Source organism: Geotrypetes seraphini, chromosome 12 (genome assembly GCF_902459505.1).
Source record: "Geotrypetes seraphini chromosome 12, aGeoSer1.1, whole genome shotgun sequence".
Taxonomy (NCBI): domain Eukaryota; kingdom Metazoa; phylum Chordata; class Amphibia; order Gymnophiona; family Dermophiidae; genus Geotrypetes; species Geotrypetes seraphini.
In genome coordinates, this window is record NC_047095.1 from 60,106,924 (window position 1) to 60,126,157 (window position 19,234).

The following is a 19,234-nucleotide window of genomic DNA, read 5'->3' on the forward strand; positions in this document are numbered from 1 at the left end:
GTCTGTTTCTTCTGATTGCAAGGATTGACATATCTCAGATTAATACAACCCCCTTCTGTATAGATTATAGTCTAGCATAATTATATACTCCAAATATATATTCCTCTGTGCTTCTTAATATTGTGAAATTGGTTGGTTATTTTTACTCTACACGAGGATATTTCTTGTTTGTCAGATAATACCATAGTAAAATGTTGATGTATTCTCTCCCATAACAAGCTACTAAAAGTTGTACACCTATCTTTTGTTTACAGATGCAAGCAAAACTCTTTGATCTTAAGGTAGTAGAAAACCATGACAATCATCGGGATGATTGGCACAGCTACCAGCAGACTGAACTTGTTAATGGTGCTGCAGATGATTCCAGCCTCAGCAACAGCAGCAGTGAAACAGCTAACCTTAATGAGAATGCTGAAAGTCAAAATCCAGAAGAGGCTGAACCAGTGAAGCATGATTCTCCTGTGAGTATTCCCATTAAGTTTTTTTAAATTTAATTTTTTGTACCGTTCTCCCAGGGGAGCTCAGAACGGTTTACATGCATTTATTCAGATACTCAAGCACTTTTCCCTCTCTGTCCTGGTGGACTCACAATCTATTGCATTAAAACAGAAGTATGTGAATGAGCAAAGCCAGGGCTAGTCTATTTACTTGGATTTTCTTTACAGTAAAAGGTCAGCTTCCAAAGCTGAGATAGCTTCAGAACAGAGTCTTGCCCCTAAATGACAGAAGACCAGCTTTCTTTTAGATCCAGATTCTCGAAATGGTGTTGATTTTTTTAGGTGCCCAAATTCCATTAAGAATGCCAGACAACATTTTTAACTGAGTTTTAAGGTGCCTTTCGGCGCCTAAAAAGTCAGCACTGGAATCATGCCTACAGAGGTGTCTTAGGCTGCCTAACACCACTGTGGGCATGGCTAACATTGGGAGTGGTGTTAGGTGGCCTAAAGCAGTGTTTTTCAACCTTTTTACACCTATGGACCGGCAGAAATAAAAGAATTATTCTGTGGACCGGCATCAGTCCATGGACCAGCGGTTGAAGAACACTGGGCTAAGTCGTTGGCCAGACCCCGCCCATCTCTACCCAATCTTCACTTCAGACCCCGCCCCAGAATAGTATTAATTGTAACACTATTTTTTCCATTCATAATGGTTAACCACAAAATTAAACTACACAAAGCATACTAACAGCACATGTAAATTCTCAAAATTGACATAATTCAATCACTAAATTCAAAAATAAAATCATTCCCCCCTACCTTTGTTGTCTCCCTCCCTCCATGCTATGCTTTACCGCCTGGCCATTTTATGCCGCCCCCGGTATTATCTTGCCGGCTCCCTCTTCCTCATTGATGCATTGCACAAAGCTGCGGGCAGCAGCTCCTTGCGCGTCCCGTGCCTCATCTGGAAGCCTTCCCTCTGACGTTGCAATGTCAGAGAGAAGGCTTCCAGTTCAGGCGCAGGATGCACATAGGAGCCACTGCCCGTGGCTTTGTGCACTGAATCAGTGAGGAAGAGGGAGCTGGTTCGAAGATAATGCCACATCGATCGCACCGTGGACCGGCGTTGAAGAACACTGTTTTGGGCCTGATGCACATGCTGGCCCTGTGGACTGGTACCGGTCCATGGACCGGTGGTTGAAGAACACTGGTCTAAAGTACCTCTGTAGGCATGATTCACATCATAACTAGGCACTGAAAATGTAGGCCAGAAAAATCCTGGCCTATATTTCCAGCGCCTACCTTAACCAGGGACGCGATTCTCTACTTGGCACCGTTGCGCGATTGACACGCAGTCAGCGGTCATTTTCAGGATGGCCACCAAGAACAGTGCCAGTTAAAGAATCTGGACCTTAATGTTTATTTTTGAATTAAATCTTATCCAAGGACAAGACATCCAGAACCCTGCATGGACATTCAAAAAGTGTACTGTCACTTTAAAACTTTAAGACTGCTCACACCATGCGCCTTCCTGCCCAACATTGGCTTGTGGGACCAGTTTTCTGCAGAGCTGAGAAGCTGTTTTTTTAGAGTCTCTCAGTGTGTCAAACTAGTGAATTTTTTTGTGCCTTCCGATTTCATTTTCCCTTTATTTTTGGTCATATTTTTATATTTAACTTCATTTTCTTTCATTCGGTTTAAACATTTTGAAGTTTTTACTGAATTTCTTTTTCTGGCCTTCAGGCCAGAAGTGTTGACACTTTTTCGGTTTCCTATCTATTCAACTTCCTTGAACAATAGAATCCTTTGACCTCACATTGGTGGTTTCTCCATCAATGTCCAAGGCTCCTGTCGGCTTCAAGCAGTGCACTCAGTGCTACAGGACCATCTCAGGCATATACCCGCATAATTGGTGCCTAGGTCCTGACCATTGAGACATTTCCTGCACACTCTATTCTAGTTTGCAAAAGAGGTCACTAAAAACCAGGAAGTTGCAATTTGAGAAACTTTTCAGATCAACTTTGCATACATTGATTATTATGGCTGGAGACTTCAACACTGACGCTCAACCTCGAACTACTACTGGCACTGATGGCATCGAGAATCCATTCCACTACTTCATCGTTGGTGCCACCATCATCGGGGAGCCTCGTAAGAAGCTAAGAAGCATAAATTGTCTACCCATTCAAACGTGCATTGATCAAGCATCATCACCCTCGACGCACTCTAAGCATTAACACACCAATGCCAGTTCGCCATCTCTTTAGTTGGTGTCTCCTCTGAGGCGTGCCTCGACATTGAGATCCTCAACACTTTGACCCTCAATGCAGCCAGCGCCTAATGTATCCTTGTCAATATCGGTATCGGTGCCATCTCTGCAAGAACAGCTTCAAGCTCTGTTGCTGATAGAACTAGCTGGGATATTGCAGTGGTACCCTGTGCTAATTCCTGCATTGACATACTCATTCTCAGCCCAGTCCGAGCATCGCCCTCAGACTCCATTGCGACATCGATCTTGGACACCATGACATTGAGTGTGCAAGTCAAGGAGATATCCATCTTCTAGAGAGCACAGCTCATCATCACATTTTCAAAGCTTTCCTCAATGTTCATCTCGACAATCTACATCTGCAAGGGCTGACATCAGAGAGTATGATTCAGACCTGTCACCATGTTCTTCTAGCAACTATCCTGACTTGTCTGCAGATGATCCATCTCCTCCACCTCCTCATCAAAGGTCACCTCCAGAAAGTCTGTATTTTCAAAGTTTATCAGACAGATGGGACAGGTACTTCCAATTAATATGGAATCTGAGTCAGAACCTCGAGCAGAATTCATAGATACACTTGACTATAAAGAGTGGCCCAAAGACTGCATAAATGTTCCTCTCTACAATCTTATGAAGAAGCCTTATTCAAAAACTGGGAAGTTCACTCTGTTCCAATGACTCCACAAAGTTGGATACTCTTCACAGAATCCAATCTTGCCCAGGCTTTGATAGGCTACAATTACAACAATAGTCCTTGGTTATAGAATCTACCTTAAAGTAAGCAAACAGTTCCAGAATTTGCACAAATACTTCACCAGGCAGAGAAGGCAGAACATTGGATAAATTTGAACGGAGAGTCTTTCAAGGCTCCATGGCGGCTAACAGAATTTTAAACTATAATTTCTACATGACATTTTTTATGAAATCACTTATCCAGAAAATGTCATCTTTTGAACAATACAGTAGACTCTATTATCCGGCACCCAAGGGTAGATGGCGGATAACTGTAGTTTCTGGTTGCTTGAGAGTTACTATAAAAAATAGTTTTGTCTCTCTTCCTACCTCACCTTACTCTATCATCCCCCCATCCCACTTGTAGGTCCAGCATCTATTCTTCCATTATTTCTGGGTCCCTTTCTCTCCCCCCACTTGTGGGTCCAGCATCCATCCATCTCCCCTGCCATTCACCCTGCAGGACCAGTGTCTATGCCCCTTCCTACCCCCCCACACACTTATGGGTCCTTCGTCCATAGCAGCCAGTCCTGACAACACCTCTCCCTCCTTCTGGCCCCCTTGAAGCAGCAGGCAGCCTGCCCTGACAAAACCCCCCCTCCTTTATTCAAAGCAGTAGAGCTGGTCGTGATGGCAACTCCCTCCTCCCTTACCTGAAGCAGCAGAGCCAGTCCTGACGAACCCCCGCCTTCCCTTACACAACGCAGCAGAGCCGGTCCTACAAACCCCTTCTCTCCCTCCCTTACTCGAAGCAGCAGAGCTGGTCCTGACAACTCCCCTCCCTCAATTACCCAAAACAGTAGCGGCAGCCAGGGAGCAGAGGAAGTGCCGTAAACAGGTTGCTTCCGGTCATCCCTAGAAGGGCCTTTCCTTTTTCTTTTTTTTGTTACATTTTTAGTCATTTGTTCTTCTGCTTGCACTTTCGCCAGACGGATCTTCTCTTGGTTTCTTTCAATTTCACCTGGTAGTCCTTTCTGTACTTCGCTTCTTGGTTTTTGGTTTGTTTTTTTTTTAAATATTTCAGGAACACCAACTCTTTTGCCTTTATTTTCTTCTCCCACTAGTTTGGAGAACCATATCGGTTTCCTTTTTCTCTTGGTTTTATTTATTTTCTTCACATAAAGGTCAATAGCCATTTTTATTGCTCCTTTCAGCTTAGACCACTGTTTTTCCACTTCTCTTATGTCCTCTCATTCTAACAGCCCTTTCTTCAGGTACTCTCCCATTTTACTAAAGTCCGTTCGTTTGAAATCTAGGACTTTGAGTTTTGTGTTGCTACTCTCCACTTTAGCTTATATATCAAACCAAACCATTTGATGATCACTATGTCCCAGCTGGGCACCCACTTGAACATTAGAGATATTCTCCCCATTTGTGAGGACCACATCCAATATCACTTTTTCCCTTGTGGGTTCTGTCATCATTTGTCTGAGCAGAGCTTCTTGAAAGGCATCCACAAACTCCCTACTTCTTTCCAGTCCACATCCAGCAGATTAAAATCACCCAACAGCAGCACTTCTTTCTTTCCAAACTTTTGGAAATCTGCAATCAGATTTGTTGAGATTGAGTTGTTGAGATTGAGTTGAATGTCTGTAAACCACAAGATAGACGTTCCATCTTGCCTTTTAAGGGCAATCCATATCGTTTCCTCCTCTCCCCAGTTCCCTTGTAATTTAGTCACTTGGATATCTATGTTTATATAGAGAGCTACTCCTCCACCTTTTTGACCATCTCTGTCCTTCCTAAAAAGATTATATCCTGGTATGTTTGCATCCCTCCCATGTCTCTGTAATTGTAACAATATCTAGGTCTGCCTCTAACATCTGGACTTGCAGATAGAAACATAGAAACATGATGGCAGATAAAGGCCAAATGACCTATCTAGTCTGTCCATCCGCAGTAACCATTATTTCTTTCTCTCTCTGAGAGATTCCCCCCCCCACATGCCTATTCCACACCTTCTTGAATTTAGACACCGTCTCTGTCTCCACTACTTCTTCCGGGAAACTGTTCCACGCATCTACCACCCTTTCTGTAAAAAAAGCATTTCCTTTGACCTATCACCTCTTAACTTCCTATTTCCTATCACCCCTTAACTTCCTATTTCCTATCACCTCTTAACTTCATCTTTTCATTCCAGAGCTTCCTCTCAATTGAAAGAGACTCGACTGGAGAGGAAGTGACATTACCGGGGAAGATGGACGCTTGAGTTAGTGGCTCCGTCTGATAGCCTGTAATAATCCAAATAAGCGGTGCCTTACCTTAGCATTTCTTGAGTCCCTGGGGCAGACTTCTATGCACTGTTTCACAGCGGTGCTCATGTCTTTGAAACGAAGGATAGAGGTTGATAAATCAGCGAGCTGCACGCAGTAGAAGATTTCAGCCTGGCCACCACATGATGGAAGTACCCACGTAGCCGATGCATGACGGTCCTCTGCGCAGCCCTTGATGATTCCACATGGTGATATGGATGACAGAGTTTCGGCTGTGGATGTTGGATTGGTCCCCCTACCTATGCAGACTTGAGAGAGTTGTTAACAGTGGTAAAATCGGAGATCACGAGGGTAGCTATGCAAATGAAGGAAGCGGTCCATTAGCTGCATCAAGATCTTGCAGAGCTGGGCAGCAGGATCGTTACTACAGAACTCCATATGGATGCATGTAAAGAAAAAGTGGTGGGTCCCCAGCGGAACCTGAAGAATTTGCACCTGTAGCTGTCTGACCTGTTGGACAAAATGGAGGACATGGAGAATCAGGCTTATTGTAACAACCTCCAGGTGTGCGGGGTGCCCGAGACTCCATAATATAAAGATGCTAAAGCGGTTGTCGAGAAGTTAGCCTGCTGGTTGCTGCAGGATGACTATTAATCCAGGTGTGGAGCGGGCACACCGGACTCTTGATCCTAAAGTAGTAGACCAGTGTCCCGCAAAATTTTCTGGCTGGCGGCACACTAAATGCAGTGCCCTAGCCGGAAGGCACCCGGAAGTCGACACGATGGGGGGAGTGGTAAGAACTAATCGGGAAATTTGGAATAGTTTTGTTTCCTTTTATCAGCGCTTGTATTCCATGGAAGGAGAGTCATCCCCTGCTGCCTTTGATAATTATCTGGATTCCTTGACCCTAGGGAAAATAGATGGAGATGCTGACTGATTGGGAGACCTTTGACCCTTATAGAAGCTCAATCAGTCCTGCGTGGGATGCATGTGGGCCATACCCGGGGTTGGATGGGTTTTCCGTTAAATTTTATAAACAATATCGGGATCTTCTTTTGCCTTTCCTGTTGCATTTCTTTAATTCGTTGGCTCCATGGAGCTGTCTCCTTTATTTCATGAGACTGGTGGGCATAACAATGTTGCCGAAGGAGGGTAAGGACCCTCAATCTTGCACTTCTTACTCTGATCTCCTTGTTGGGAGTCGATACCAAAATCTTTGCCCAGATATTGGTGGATCGCTTGATGTTTCGGTGCCAAGACCAGTCTGGGTTTGTCGTGGGTTGCCAGGTGGGAGACAACATCCAACGCGTGCTTAACTTATGGGAACAGCTCCTTTAATCAGGAGAGGAGACCCTTTTACTTTATATAGATGCAGAGAAGGCCTTCATATTTCGGGTATTGGAATGGCTGGGAGTGGGGCCACGCTTGCTGGGATGGATTCGGGCACTTTATAATGCTCCATTGGGCTGTGTAAAGGTTAACAGTGCTTACTTGATGCCTTTTTCTCCAGTTCTGTTCGCTTTGGTTATCGAGCCTTTAGCTCAGTGGATCTGGGAGAATAGGAATGTTAGGAGTGTGGGTGGGGACCAGGACTACAAAATAAGCTTATTTGCTGATGATTTGCTGTTCACTCTCACTAGACCAGGGTTTCTTTGCCGGCAGTGATGCGGGAGCTTTCTGAGTATGGAAGGGTTGCCGGTTTTCAAATTAAAATGGAAAAATCGGAGCTTCTTAATCTTACCCTCTCAAACGATACAGAGATTACTTTGCACCAGATGTTTCCATTTAGGTGGATTTCCAGCTCGCTCCGCTATCTGGGAGTGTATTTCGGGTGTCACATTTCTGATCTTATTACACTGAATTATTTGCCACTGATTTGCGGGGTTCGTAGGGACTTGGAAGGGTAGGGGGAAGGCTTTACCTTTCATGGCTGAGATGCATGGAGGCTATAAAAATTCTTCTTCTTCAGGTCCTCCCACTTTGGGTGGACAATCGACAACTGAAACTATGGCAACGGTGCCTTATGGCTTTTATCTGATGACGACAGTGCCCCCAGGTGAGTTGAAGGATTCTATGTTTGGGGAAGCGATTGGGGGGGGGTTGGCGGTTCCTTCCTTGAGAAAGTACTACCAAGCTTCACAGCTTTGGGCGCTACTGGAGTGGCAGGCCCAAGACTGTAAGACTTGGGTACTAATAGAGTAGGCGGGAGCTGGGGCGGTACCTCTTTTGCACTTACCTTGGGTTCCTGGAGGGGATAGGTTTCAAGGCACCTCCGGTGGGGGAGTGGGCTGTCTGTATGACACTCAAGGTATAGTAGTCAGTGAGGAGATTGTTGCTACTTTGGAGGCGATATTCATGGTTCACCCCCTCCCCCCCTCCAGTACAATTTGTACTGGATTTGTCCCAGGTAGCTGAATTTGTCCCAGGTAGACGGGCAGAGTGTTTGAGGGGTTGGTTTGTGTGGGCCAGTTCGTGGATTTAGCTTTGGGTGGACTTTGACCCTTTGGTGAGCTACATCTTCAGTTTGGGCTTCTGCCCCTTGATCTATTTCCCTACCTTCAGGTCAAAAAGTACCTGGTAACGTCAGGGATGTTGCCAGAGCTGCTACTGGGTAAGACTGCTTTTGAGCATTTGTTAGGTTCAAAGATGCAGAAGGGAGCGATTTCCTCCTTTATCAGTGCTTGAATGTACAAGGGGAGGAACCCTTGCAGTATATGAATGCTTTGGAGGCGGTCCAGCTCACCTCCTCAACTTGTAGGACTGGGTACTGACCTGGCAGCATACTGCTTCCATGGGTATAGCTACACCTTTAGTGGAGAATGGCTAGAAGGCTTTTTTTCCAGTTGTATCTGACGCTGGCACTTCTGGCCAGAAGGAAGGGGGAGATGGCTGCGGCTAGCCGTGTCTAGAGCAAGCATATTATCCCAGGACAAGCAGGCAGCTATTCTTGACTGATGGGTGACGGCACCGACGGAGCCCCGGTACGGACAATTTTAGAGTGATCTCACTCTAAGAACTTTTAGAAAGTTCTAGCTCGGCCGCACCGCGCACGCGCGAGTGCCTTCCCGCCCGACAGAGGCGCGCGGTCCCTCAGTTTCTTAGTTTCCGCGGAGCTAAGAAGACGCGTTTTCAACGGCTGTTGAAATTTTTTTATAACTTGCCTTCCCGCTCGCGTAAACTTTTGACTTTATTACTTTCTTTTATTACTTTACTTTTATTTTGGTAAAAAAAAAAAAAAAAAAAAAACTTTTTTTTTCTTCAATTTCGGTTTTTCCCCGGCGGGGCCTTCTGCCACCATCGAAGCCTCGGCCTTCGATTTGGCGGAAGCCGTTTTCCCTTTCATGCCCCCTCAACCGGGTTTTAAAAAGTGCCAGCGGTGTGCTAGGCCTATATCTCTCACGGACCCACACAACTGGTGCTTGCAGTGTTTGGGTCCTGAGCATCAGGCCTCTTCTTGCACCCGCTGTGCTACTTTAAAGAAAAGAACATTAAAAAATCGCTTAATTCAACAGCGTTTGTTATTCGGTGCCGAGATGTCCGACCCCGTTCCTTCGACTCCGGCTTCGGCACCGCTTCAGTCGGCACCCTCGTCTTCGACGCCGCGTGATTCCACACCGGCATCCCAACAGTCAGGTAAGCCGGCTAAGAAGCCTTCCCCGCTGGAACGTCTTCCGGCCTCGAGTGCAGTGAGCCCAGTCCTGCCGCCGGTTAGACGCCAGCGGAAGCGCTCCGCCCCTATTGAGGTGAGTCCCTCGACATCGGGCTCCTCATCTCCGGGGCGTAGAGCGGCACCGCAGGTACCGCAGAAGAAAAAAGCGGTACCGGTGCCATCCCTCGATGACCGCATTACGGCCATCCTTCATGTGCAGCTTAAGGAGCAATTAGAACGACTCCTTCCTGCTATAATGACACCGAACCTTCCGGTGCCAGTCCGCACCGAGCCATCGGTACCGGTTGTACATCAACCCGTGTCGGTACCGGTTGTCGAACCTGTCTTACCTGCTTCTACTGTCTCGGTACCGCTTCACCTAACTTCATCGGTATCGATGCCAGTCCTTGCACCGGAGCCGACAGCTCACCATCAATCGGTACAGACTTCGGCACCGGTGCGACCGATAACATCGCCTGACTCGGTATCGATGAGGTCGGGTAAGTCGGTACGCAAAACCCGACACATGCAAACATCGACACCTGAGTCTCGGGACCATTCTTCCCATGTCAGAGACCCTGATCTGTGGGGGGACTCAGAGGAACCCTTTCTTTCTGAAGGAGAATGTTCCTCAGAAGAGGAGGATTCGGCTCTCCCTGACCCATCCTCCAAGCAGACCACTTCCTCTTTCTCCAATTTCTTGAAAGAGATGTGTGAGTCTTTGTCCATTCCTTTGGAGGCTGAATCCAAAAAGTCTAAAGCTTTTTTGGATGCCCTTGATTTTGATCAGCCTCCAAAGGAATTTTTGAAGCTTCCCCTTCATGACATCTTGAGGGAAACTTTCTATAAAAATTTAGAGACTCCTTTAACTGTTCCAGGGGCCCCACGTAAACTGGATTCTCTATACAAGGTAATTCCCATTCCTGGGTTCGACAAGCCTCAACTTCCACACGAATCCTTATTTGTCGAATCCACCCTTAAAAAGACTTCAGGAGCCAGTGTATATGCATCTGTCCCTCCTGGCAGAGAAGGAAGGGCCATGGATAAATTCGGTAAGAGGCTCTACCAAAACGCTATGTTAGCAAATAGAGCTAGTAATTATGCTTTTCATTTTTCTTTTTATTTAAAGCATCTCCTTACCACCATGGCTTCCTTCGAGAAGTATCTTCCTTCAAGAAAACATCCATCTTTTCACTCCTGCTTGTCGTCTCTATTCCAACTTCGTAAGTTTATGGTTAGGTCCATATATGACACCTTTGAACTTACATCCAGAGCGACAGCTATGTCGGTGGCTATGCGCCGTTTGGCCTGGCTTCGGGTATCCGAGCTTGATGTTAACCATCAAGATCGGTTAGCCAACGCCCCATGCCTAGGGGATGAGCTCTTTGGGGATTCCATGGACTCTACCACCCAAAAGCTCTCGGCTCATGAGACGCGCTGGGATACCCTGCTCAAGAATAAAAAGAAGCCTCCTCCACCGAGACCATACAGGCAGCAATCGGCTTATCAACGCCGTTTCACAGCCCGTCCATTGCCTACCACTGCTCAACAACCTCGACGTCAGAGGCAACAGCAACGTCAGCCTCCCCGACAGCAGCAACAGCAGCAACCTGCGAAACAACCTCCTCAGCAGAAGTCACAGCCCTTTTGACTTCTTTCTCCGCAGTATAGCCAGTATCCCTGTTCCTGTTCTCCTGCCTCAACCAATAGGAGGTCGACTTTCTCTGTTCTTCAGCCGGTGGGAAGTAATCACTTCGGACCAATGGGTCCTCAACATCATCCGCCACGGCTACTCTCTCAACTTTCAGACTCTCCCACCTCAAAGCCTGCCAAAAGAGTCTGCTTTGAACAGTCCTCAATCAGCCCTCCTTATTCAGGAGGTCCAATCCCTCCTCCTTCTGAACGCTATAGAGGAAGTTCCTCTAGATCAAAAGGGGCAGGGATTCTACTCCCGTTACTTTCTAGTTCCCAAAAAGACAGGAGATCTCAGACCCATCCTGGACCTTCGCGATCTCAACATTCATCTAGTAAAAGAAAAATTCAAGATGCTTTCTTTAGCCATACTTTATCCCCTTCTAAATCAAAACGACTGGCTATGCTCCCTCGATCTCAAAGAGGCTTACACTCACATACCGATCAATGTAACCTCAAGACCATATCTCCGATTCATGATCAATCATTGTCATTACCAGTACAAGGTGCTGCCCTTCGGTCTTGCCTCATCTCCAAGGGTATTCACCAAATGTCTCATTGTGGTGGCGGCTTTTCTGCGCTCTCACCACCTGCAGGTATTTCCTTACCTGGACGATTGGTTGATCAAAGACACTTCTGCCCAAGCGGTCCTTCTGGCCACCAACCAAACCATCCAGTTTCTGCAACTTCTGGGATTCGAGATCAATCTACCCAAATCTCATATCATTCCCACTCAGAGACTTCAATTCATTGGAGCGATCCTGGACACACTCCTCATGAGAGCTTTCCTGCCATCCAATCGGCTTCAGACCCTTCAGTCTCTATGTCACCAGGTACTTCCTCTGCCGTCCATCTCAGCAAGACAAATGATGGTGCTCTTGGGACACATGGCATCCACAGTTCATGTCACACCTCATGCCCGTCTTCACCTGCGCACTCCTCAATGGACCCTTGCGACCCAGTGGTCCCAAGCGTCGGACTCTTGCTCACGACACATATCTGTGACATCATCTCTTCGTCAGTCTCTGCAATGGTGGTTGGTATCCTCAAATCTATCCAGAGGTCTTCTGTTCCATCAGCCTCCTCATCAACTAGTCATCACCACCGACGCCTCTCTGTACGCATGGGGAGCTCACTTGAACGAGTTCCAGACTCAGGGTCTTTGGTCAGCCCAGGAAAAGAAGCATCAAATCAATTTCCTGGAACTCAGAGCGATGTTTTACGCCCTCAAGGCCTTTCAACACCTTCTCTTTCCTCAGGTCCTTCTGTTGTGCACAGACAATCAGGTTGCGATGTACTACATCAACAAACAGGGTGGGACAGGCTCTCGCCTGTTATGCCAGGAAGCCCAGAAGATCTGGAATTGGGCCATAGATCATCATCTCTTCCTGAAAGCTATTTACATTCAGGGGAAACAGAATTCATTAGCGGACAAACTCAGCAGAATTCTCCAGCCTCACGAGTGGACACTCGACCCTGTAACTCTACAGTCTATCTTCACTCAATGGGGCACTCCTCAGATAGACCTCTTTGCAGCTCCTCACAATCACCAGCTGCCCCGTTTCTGCTCAAGACTTTACTCTCCACACCGTCTCACAGCAGATGCTTTTCTCCTCGACTGGTCGAATCTGTTCCTGTACGCCTTCCCTCCTCTACCTCTCATGTTGAGAACCTTGTTCAAGCTCAAGAGGGAACGAGCCACCATGATTCTGATTGCTCCGAGGTGGCCCAGGCAACATTGGTTCTCCCTTCTACTTCAACTCAGTTCCAGGGAACCTTTTCTTCTTCCTCTGTTTCCTTCTCTGCTTACGCAACAGCAGGGAACCCTTCTGCATCCCAACCTCCAGTCTCTACACCTGATGGCTTGGTATCTCTCGGGCTGAACTCGACTGATACTCTTTTGTCTCAGCCCGTTCGTTCCATTCTGGATGCCTCCAGGAAACCAGCCACTCTACAATGTTACCATCAAAAGTGGACGAGGTTTTCTTCCTGGTGTCTTCTTCATCATCTTGATCCCACTTCCCTAGCGGTGGAGACGTTGTTGGATTATCTTCTTTCTTTGTCTGATTCTGGCCTGAAGTCCTCTTCCATCAGGGTCCACCTCAGTGCCATTGCAGCTTTTCATGAGCCAGTCCATGGAAAACTTCTTTCAGCTCATCCCCTGGTATCCAGGTTCATGCGTGGGCTTTTCAATGTGAAACCACCTCTTAAAGCCCCTCCGGTTATCTGGGATCTCAATGTGGTTCTTTCCGCTTTAATGAAACCTCCATTTGAACCTTTAGCTACCTCTCCTTTCAAATTTCTCACTTGGAAGGTGCTTTTTCTTATTGCCATTACCTCTGCCAGGAGGGTCAGTGAGCTTCATGCACTGGTTGCAGATCCACCTTTTACGGTTTTTCACCATGACAAGGTGGTTCTGCGTACACATCCAAAGTTTCTCCCCAAGGTTGTTTCTGAATTTCATCTCAACCAATCCATTGTTTTACCTGTTTTCTTTCCAAAACCTCATTCTCATTCTGGGGAACAAGCTCTGCATACTTTGGATTGTAAAAGGGCTCTTGCTTACTATCTGGAGCGTACGAAACCCCACAGATCAGTTCCCCAACTCTTTCTGTCCTTTGATCCGAATAAATTGGGACGTCCTGTTTCTAAACGTACGTTGTCTAATTGGCTTGCAGCGTGCATTTCATTCTGTTATGCTCAGACCGGACTGACACTGGAAGGTTCTGTCACAGCCCATAAAGTCAGAGCAATGGCAGCATCTGTAGCTTTCCTCCGTTCCACTCCTATTGAGGAAATCTGCAAGGCTGCTACTTGGTCCTCAGTTCACACTTTTACATCTCATTATTGTCTGGATACATTCTCCAGAAGGGATGGTCACTTCGGCCAATCTGTTTTGCAAAATTTGTTTTCCTAATGGCCAACCTTCCCTCCATCCCTCTTTTTGTTAGCTTGGAGGTCACCCATCAGTCAAGAATAGCTGCCTGCTTGTCCTGGGATAAAGCACAGTTACTTACCGTAACAGGTGTTATCCAGGGACAGCAGGCAGATATTCTTGCGTCCCACCCACCTCCCCGGGTTGGCTTCTTAGCTGGCTTATACTAACTGAGGGACCGCGCGCCTCTGTCGGGCGGGAAGGCACTCGCGCGTGCGCGGTGCGGCCGAGCTAGAACTTTCTAAAAGTTCTTAGAGTGAGATCACTCTAAAATTGTCCGTACCGGGGCTCCGTCGGTGCCGTCACCCATCAGTCAAGAATATCTGCCTGCTGTCCCTGGATAACACCTGTTACGGTAAGTAACTGTGCTTTTTCGTGTGTGGGTCCTTGCAAGTGGAATATTTACAACAGCAATCTAGTTTGAGTAGTTTTAAGAAAATGTTGAAGAAACATCTCTTCTGTAATCTGAAGTATGGGACTTGATTTATAGTTTTTTGATGCGAGGCACTGGTAGCCTCTTTGTAATTTTAGGAGGCTTTACATTATTATTACTATGTTATATTGATGTTTGATTTGTTGTATTGTATGTGATTTTGTTTGTGTATGTACTTTACTGTGACCCACCTTGGGAAAGGCGGGGTATAAATAAAGAAATACATATACAAGACCAAGCACCATTTTAGTAGCTTTCCTCTGGACCAACTCCATCTTTTCTATATCTTTTTAAAGGTGCGGTCTCCAGAATTGTACACAATATTCTAAATAATCTCCATTTCTACCTTTTTTTTATTTGAACAATTTGTTCTTTATGTTTTTTAAATTCATCTTCCTGTTCTTTTAACATTTTCTCATGGGCCCCTACCTGTGAACTGACAGAGACGCAGTCCGCCTGTACCTTAGTCATCGTCTTTTGGAGGTTAGAGTCCATGATTTCAATAGCCCTCCACAGTTCATCTAATTTACTACTGCTGGCTTTGTCAACTGTCCAAATTGAATGTTACTCACAGAAGTTGAATTGTTTCCTGCCTCTCTTGAGAGCCGATGTCTGGGCTCCAGTGGGGTGTTCTTTCACCACTCCTTCTCTTCCCACTGCTCCTCCGGGGCTAGACAGCAAACCACCTTCCTGGATAAGCTGGTTAGCCACATTCTCTGCAGGGCTTCTTCCGGGTTGGGAAGGACTTCGCCCCTAGATCAGGCTAAGGGAAACCCGATCATCACTGAGGTTCGCCGAGGTCGGTGTTCCTCCCAGAGTCGGGGGCGTCTCCTTCAGCTGGAGAGCAAGTCTTCCATCTAGCATCATCTGCACTAGAGGCTTGGTGGTTCTAGACGCTGGAGGTGTCGGCCGGGTAGCGCCCTTCCTCTTCCCCATTCGGGTCACATTCTGCACCTGGTTCAACAGCGCAGTTCAGGGCCCCGAAAAAGATTAAAAACAAATTCAATCACCGGCAGAGAAAGGGGACAACTGCCGGCGATATCTAAGTGCCGCATTCAATGGAAGAGGGAAGAGGTATTCCCCGTTAATGCAGCTGCGCTAGAGAGGAGCTCACCACCCAGCATCTGCTCTGAATGCCATCTTGATGAACTTCATTTTTAGATAGAATTAAAAGCCTGATTTTTTTTTTTTTTTACACATTTGTTTGCAATAGGTGAGAAATAGCCCTAATGTTATCCACAGTGCTGTCAATGATACAGATGAAAAGGAGGACCCAGATGTAGCCAGTCCTGAAAAGGTATGCTTCTATAGTATAGTGAAATAAAATGCTGATTTAACAAGCTTAATGCTGTCTTTCTAGAGACTTAATTCAATGAATAGATACAGAGCCCGAATCAATTAATATAATATGAGGTTAATATTCAAAGCAATTTAATCAGCAAGAAATGGCTCCTGACCAATTAGATCACTTGTTCGCTAGTGCTACTGAAAATGTCCAGTTATCATCCAACATGTAACCAACTACATAAGAATTAACCATACTGGGTTAGACTAGTGGTCCATCTAGCCCAGTATATTGTTTCCAACAGTGGCCAATCCAGGTTACAAGTACCTGATAGAAACCCAAATAGTATCAACATTCCAGGGCAAGCAGTAGAGCTGCCCAATTCAGGGGAAAAAAAATTTGTTTCGATTTGGCCTATTGAATTGATTTTTCAATTTGATTCTCTTTCAATGACAGCTTTTTAAGTTTAAAGTTGAATCAGTTTTTATTATTAAAATTAAACAAGTCAGATTAATACAGATCAATCCTGCACAGTTAATGCAAACAGAAAACCATGTCCTTTTCATACACACTGAACACAGATATACCCTCGTCCATTATGGAATAAGTAATCACAAACTAAAGATAGAAATATGTAAACAAAAGTTAAGCTAAACAGCCAAGAAGCCAGACTCTGTATACAATGCAACACCACAGAAACATGTTCCCTAATACTATGCAAAATATAAAAATAGCAGATGTAAATTTGAAAACACTGACAAATAGCAATCACCATTTTACAAATTAACAAATAGAAATAAAACAAAAATGGAAAATAAGAAAATACCATTTTATTGGACTAATCCATTTTTAAATTGAGAAAGACATGGGGGAAGCCACTGCTTGCCCTGGGTCGGTATCATTGAATATTGCTACTCCTTGGGTTTTGGCCAGATATTAGTGACCTGGATTGGCCATCGTGAGAACTGGCTACTGGGCTTGATGGATTGGTCTGACCCAGTAAGGCTATTCTTATGTTCTTAAATTAGTTTACAGAGGCCAAAACCTCATTCTTCAGGTCAGTACAGTACACTGCTGTTATGGTATCCTGTCCTGATCTGATTAGTAAAAATAAAAATCTATTGAAATTAGTCTGATAAGATTACTTTATTTCCATTTAGAAATATTTATCAAAAAAGCACCAAAAATAATCTTTTTTTTCTATCTTTTGTTGTTTCTGCTTTAATCTCATCAGACCAGACCAATCACCACCAGTACGTTCAGGAACTTTCCGGCTATTGACCCTGGAGCCCTCTCCACTGCTCTCATCCCTCTCCTCAGCTTCCATATCACACAATACTGTCATCGAAGCTGTCCTCTCCTATAATACCATTCTCTCCTCTGTTGTAGGTACCCTCATTCCTCCAACTTCATGCCCTGTTAGGTGTGCCAAACCCCAACTCTGGCTGACCTCCAACATCCACTACCTGCGCTCCTGTGCCCACTCCGCTGAACGTCTCTGGCTTAAATCATGTGAACACGCTAACTTCATACACTTCAAATTCATGCTGACATCATTCCAGTCTGCCTTCTCACTTGCCAAACAAGAATACTATACCCACTTACTACCTCTCTTAGCTCCAACCTTTGCTGTCTTTTTACCAAACTAAACTCCCTACTCAAAGCACTCTCACCTCCTATCCCTCGTTCAGTTTCTCCCCAGACTATGGCAGAATTCTGTTCCTTCTGCTAACCTCCCCTCAACACCTTCCACTAGCTCCTCCTCCTCTGAAATCACCAAAGAGGAAACCACACATCTTTTCTCATCCTACAAACCTACTACTTGCTCCTCCGATCCAATTCCCACTCACCTACTCAGCACTATATCTCCTACTGTCATCCCTTCCATCTGTCATATTCTCAACTTAACGCTGTCCACTGCAGCTGTCCCTGATGCATTCAAACATGCATTCAAAATTCAGTCTGTCATATTTATAAAATGGAGAGAGTGCTTGCTATACAGCAAGGAAATTATAATAATTTTAAAAAGATTTGGGGGCCATTGATTACATATTCCAATGATCAGACACCTTAACCACCCCCCTTTTTTATTATATATAGTTATAAGTAGGGTGGGATTGGGATATATGATATTTGTTTTAACTGGTTTATTATTATAGGGTGGGATGGGTGGGGAGGGATTCTTTTATGCTTTGATGATTATAAGTAAGAATGTCAAGTGATTTGTAAAATTTATTTTTGATTGAATATTACACACTTGTAAGATATGAAAACGAATAAAGATTTTTTTGAAAAAACAAACATGCCGTTGTTGCACCCCTCCTCAAAATGCCCTCACTAGACCCCATGTGCCCCTCCAACTATCACCCCATCTCACTCCTCCCCATCTTATCCAATTTACTTGAACGTGCTGTTCATCGCTGTTGCCTGGACTTCCTCTCATCCCAAGCTATTCTTGATCCGCTTCAGTCAGGCTTTTGCCCACTGCGTTCCATGGAAACTGCTCTTACTAAAGTTTCCAATGACCTGTTCCTGATCAAATCCAAAGGCCTCTACTTTATCTTCATCTTTCTTGGTCTATCTGCCGTCTTTGATACTGTTGATCACCAGCTATTCCTTGATTCGCTGTCCTTGCTGAGATTCCAGGGCTCTGCTCTCTCCTGGTTTCTTCCTGTCTCTTCCATTGCACCTTCAGTGTATGCAATGGTGGTTCTTCCTCCACAGCCATCCTGCTATCAATTAGTGTACCTGAATGCTCTGTCCTTGGACCACTCCTTTTCTCAATCTACACCTGCTCACTTGGAGCACAGATCTCCTCCCATGGTTTCCAGTATCACCTCTATGCTGATGACTTACAGATCTACCTCTCTACACCAGCCATCTCTATTGAAACCAAGACTGAGTCTCAGCCTGCCTATGTGACATTGCCGCCTGGATGTCTCCCCACCATCTAAAACTGAATATGGCTAAAACGGAGCTGCCCATCTTCCCACCTCAACCCATCTCTCCACTTCCCCTGCTCTCTGTCTCTGTGGACAACACTCTCATCCTCCCTGTCTTGTCTGCTCGCAGTCTCAGGGTCTCTCTCCTTCTCTGACCAGATACAATATATCGCTAAAACTTGCCGCTTCTTCCTCTATAATAATACTAAAATCCGACCTTTCCTCTCCAAACATACTACCAAAACCCCTCTCCTAAAGTCACTTCATTGGCTTTTTATCTATTTCTGAATACTATTCAAACTCCTCTTACTGATCTACAAATGCATTCACTCAGCTGCCCCTCATTATCTCTCTTCATTTCTCTCTCCTTATGTTCCCCCCTGTGAACTCCGCTCAGCTGGTATGTCCCTCCTATCTGTGCCCTTTTCCTCCGCTGCCAACTCCAAATTTTGTCCCTTCTGTCTTGCTGCGCTATATGCCTGGAACAAACTGCCCAAATCCCTATGGTGAGCTCCGTCTCTGGCAATGTTTAAGTCCAAATTCAAAGCCCACCTCTTCAAGACTACTTTCAACTCCTAACTCTTCTTACCTTGGGTTCTGCTTCCCCAACTCTATATGTCATGTCTGCCTGTAGTTAGATTGTAAGC

General features: G+C 45.5%; 1 protein-coding gene across 3 annotated transcripts in view; it reads left to right on the top strand.

Annotated features, from left to right (window-relative positions):
- Window positions 1–19,234, top strand: part of EPS15 (epidermal growth factor receptor pathway substrate 15) — a 312,116-nt gene that overhangs the window by 208,616 nt on the left and 84,266 nt on the right. For all 3 annotated transcript variants that reach the window (XM_033915879.1, XM_033915877.1, XM_033915878.1), the window contains exons 16-17: window positions 255–461; window positions 15,574–15,657. In XM_033915879.1, the coding sequence (XP_033771770.1) occupies window positions 255–461; window positions 15,574–15,657 (291 nt within the window). The remainder of the gene's footprint in view (window positions 1–254; window positions 462–15,573; window positions 15,658–19,234) is intronic.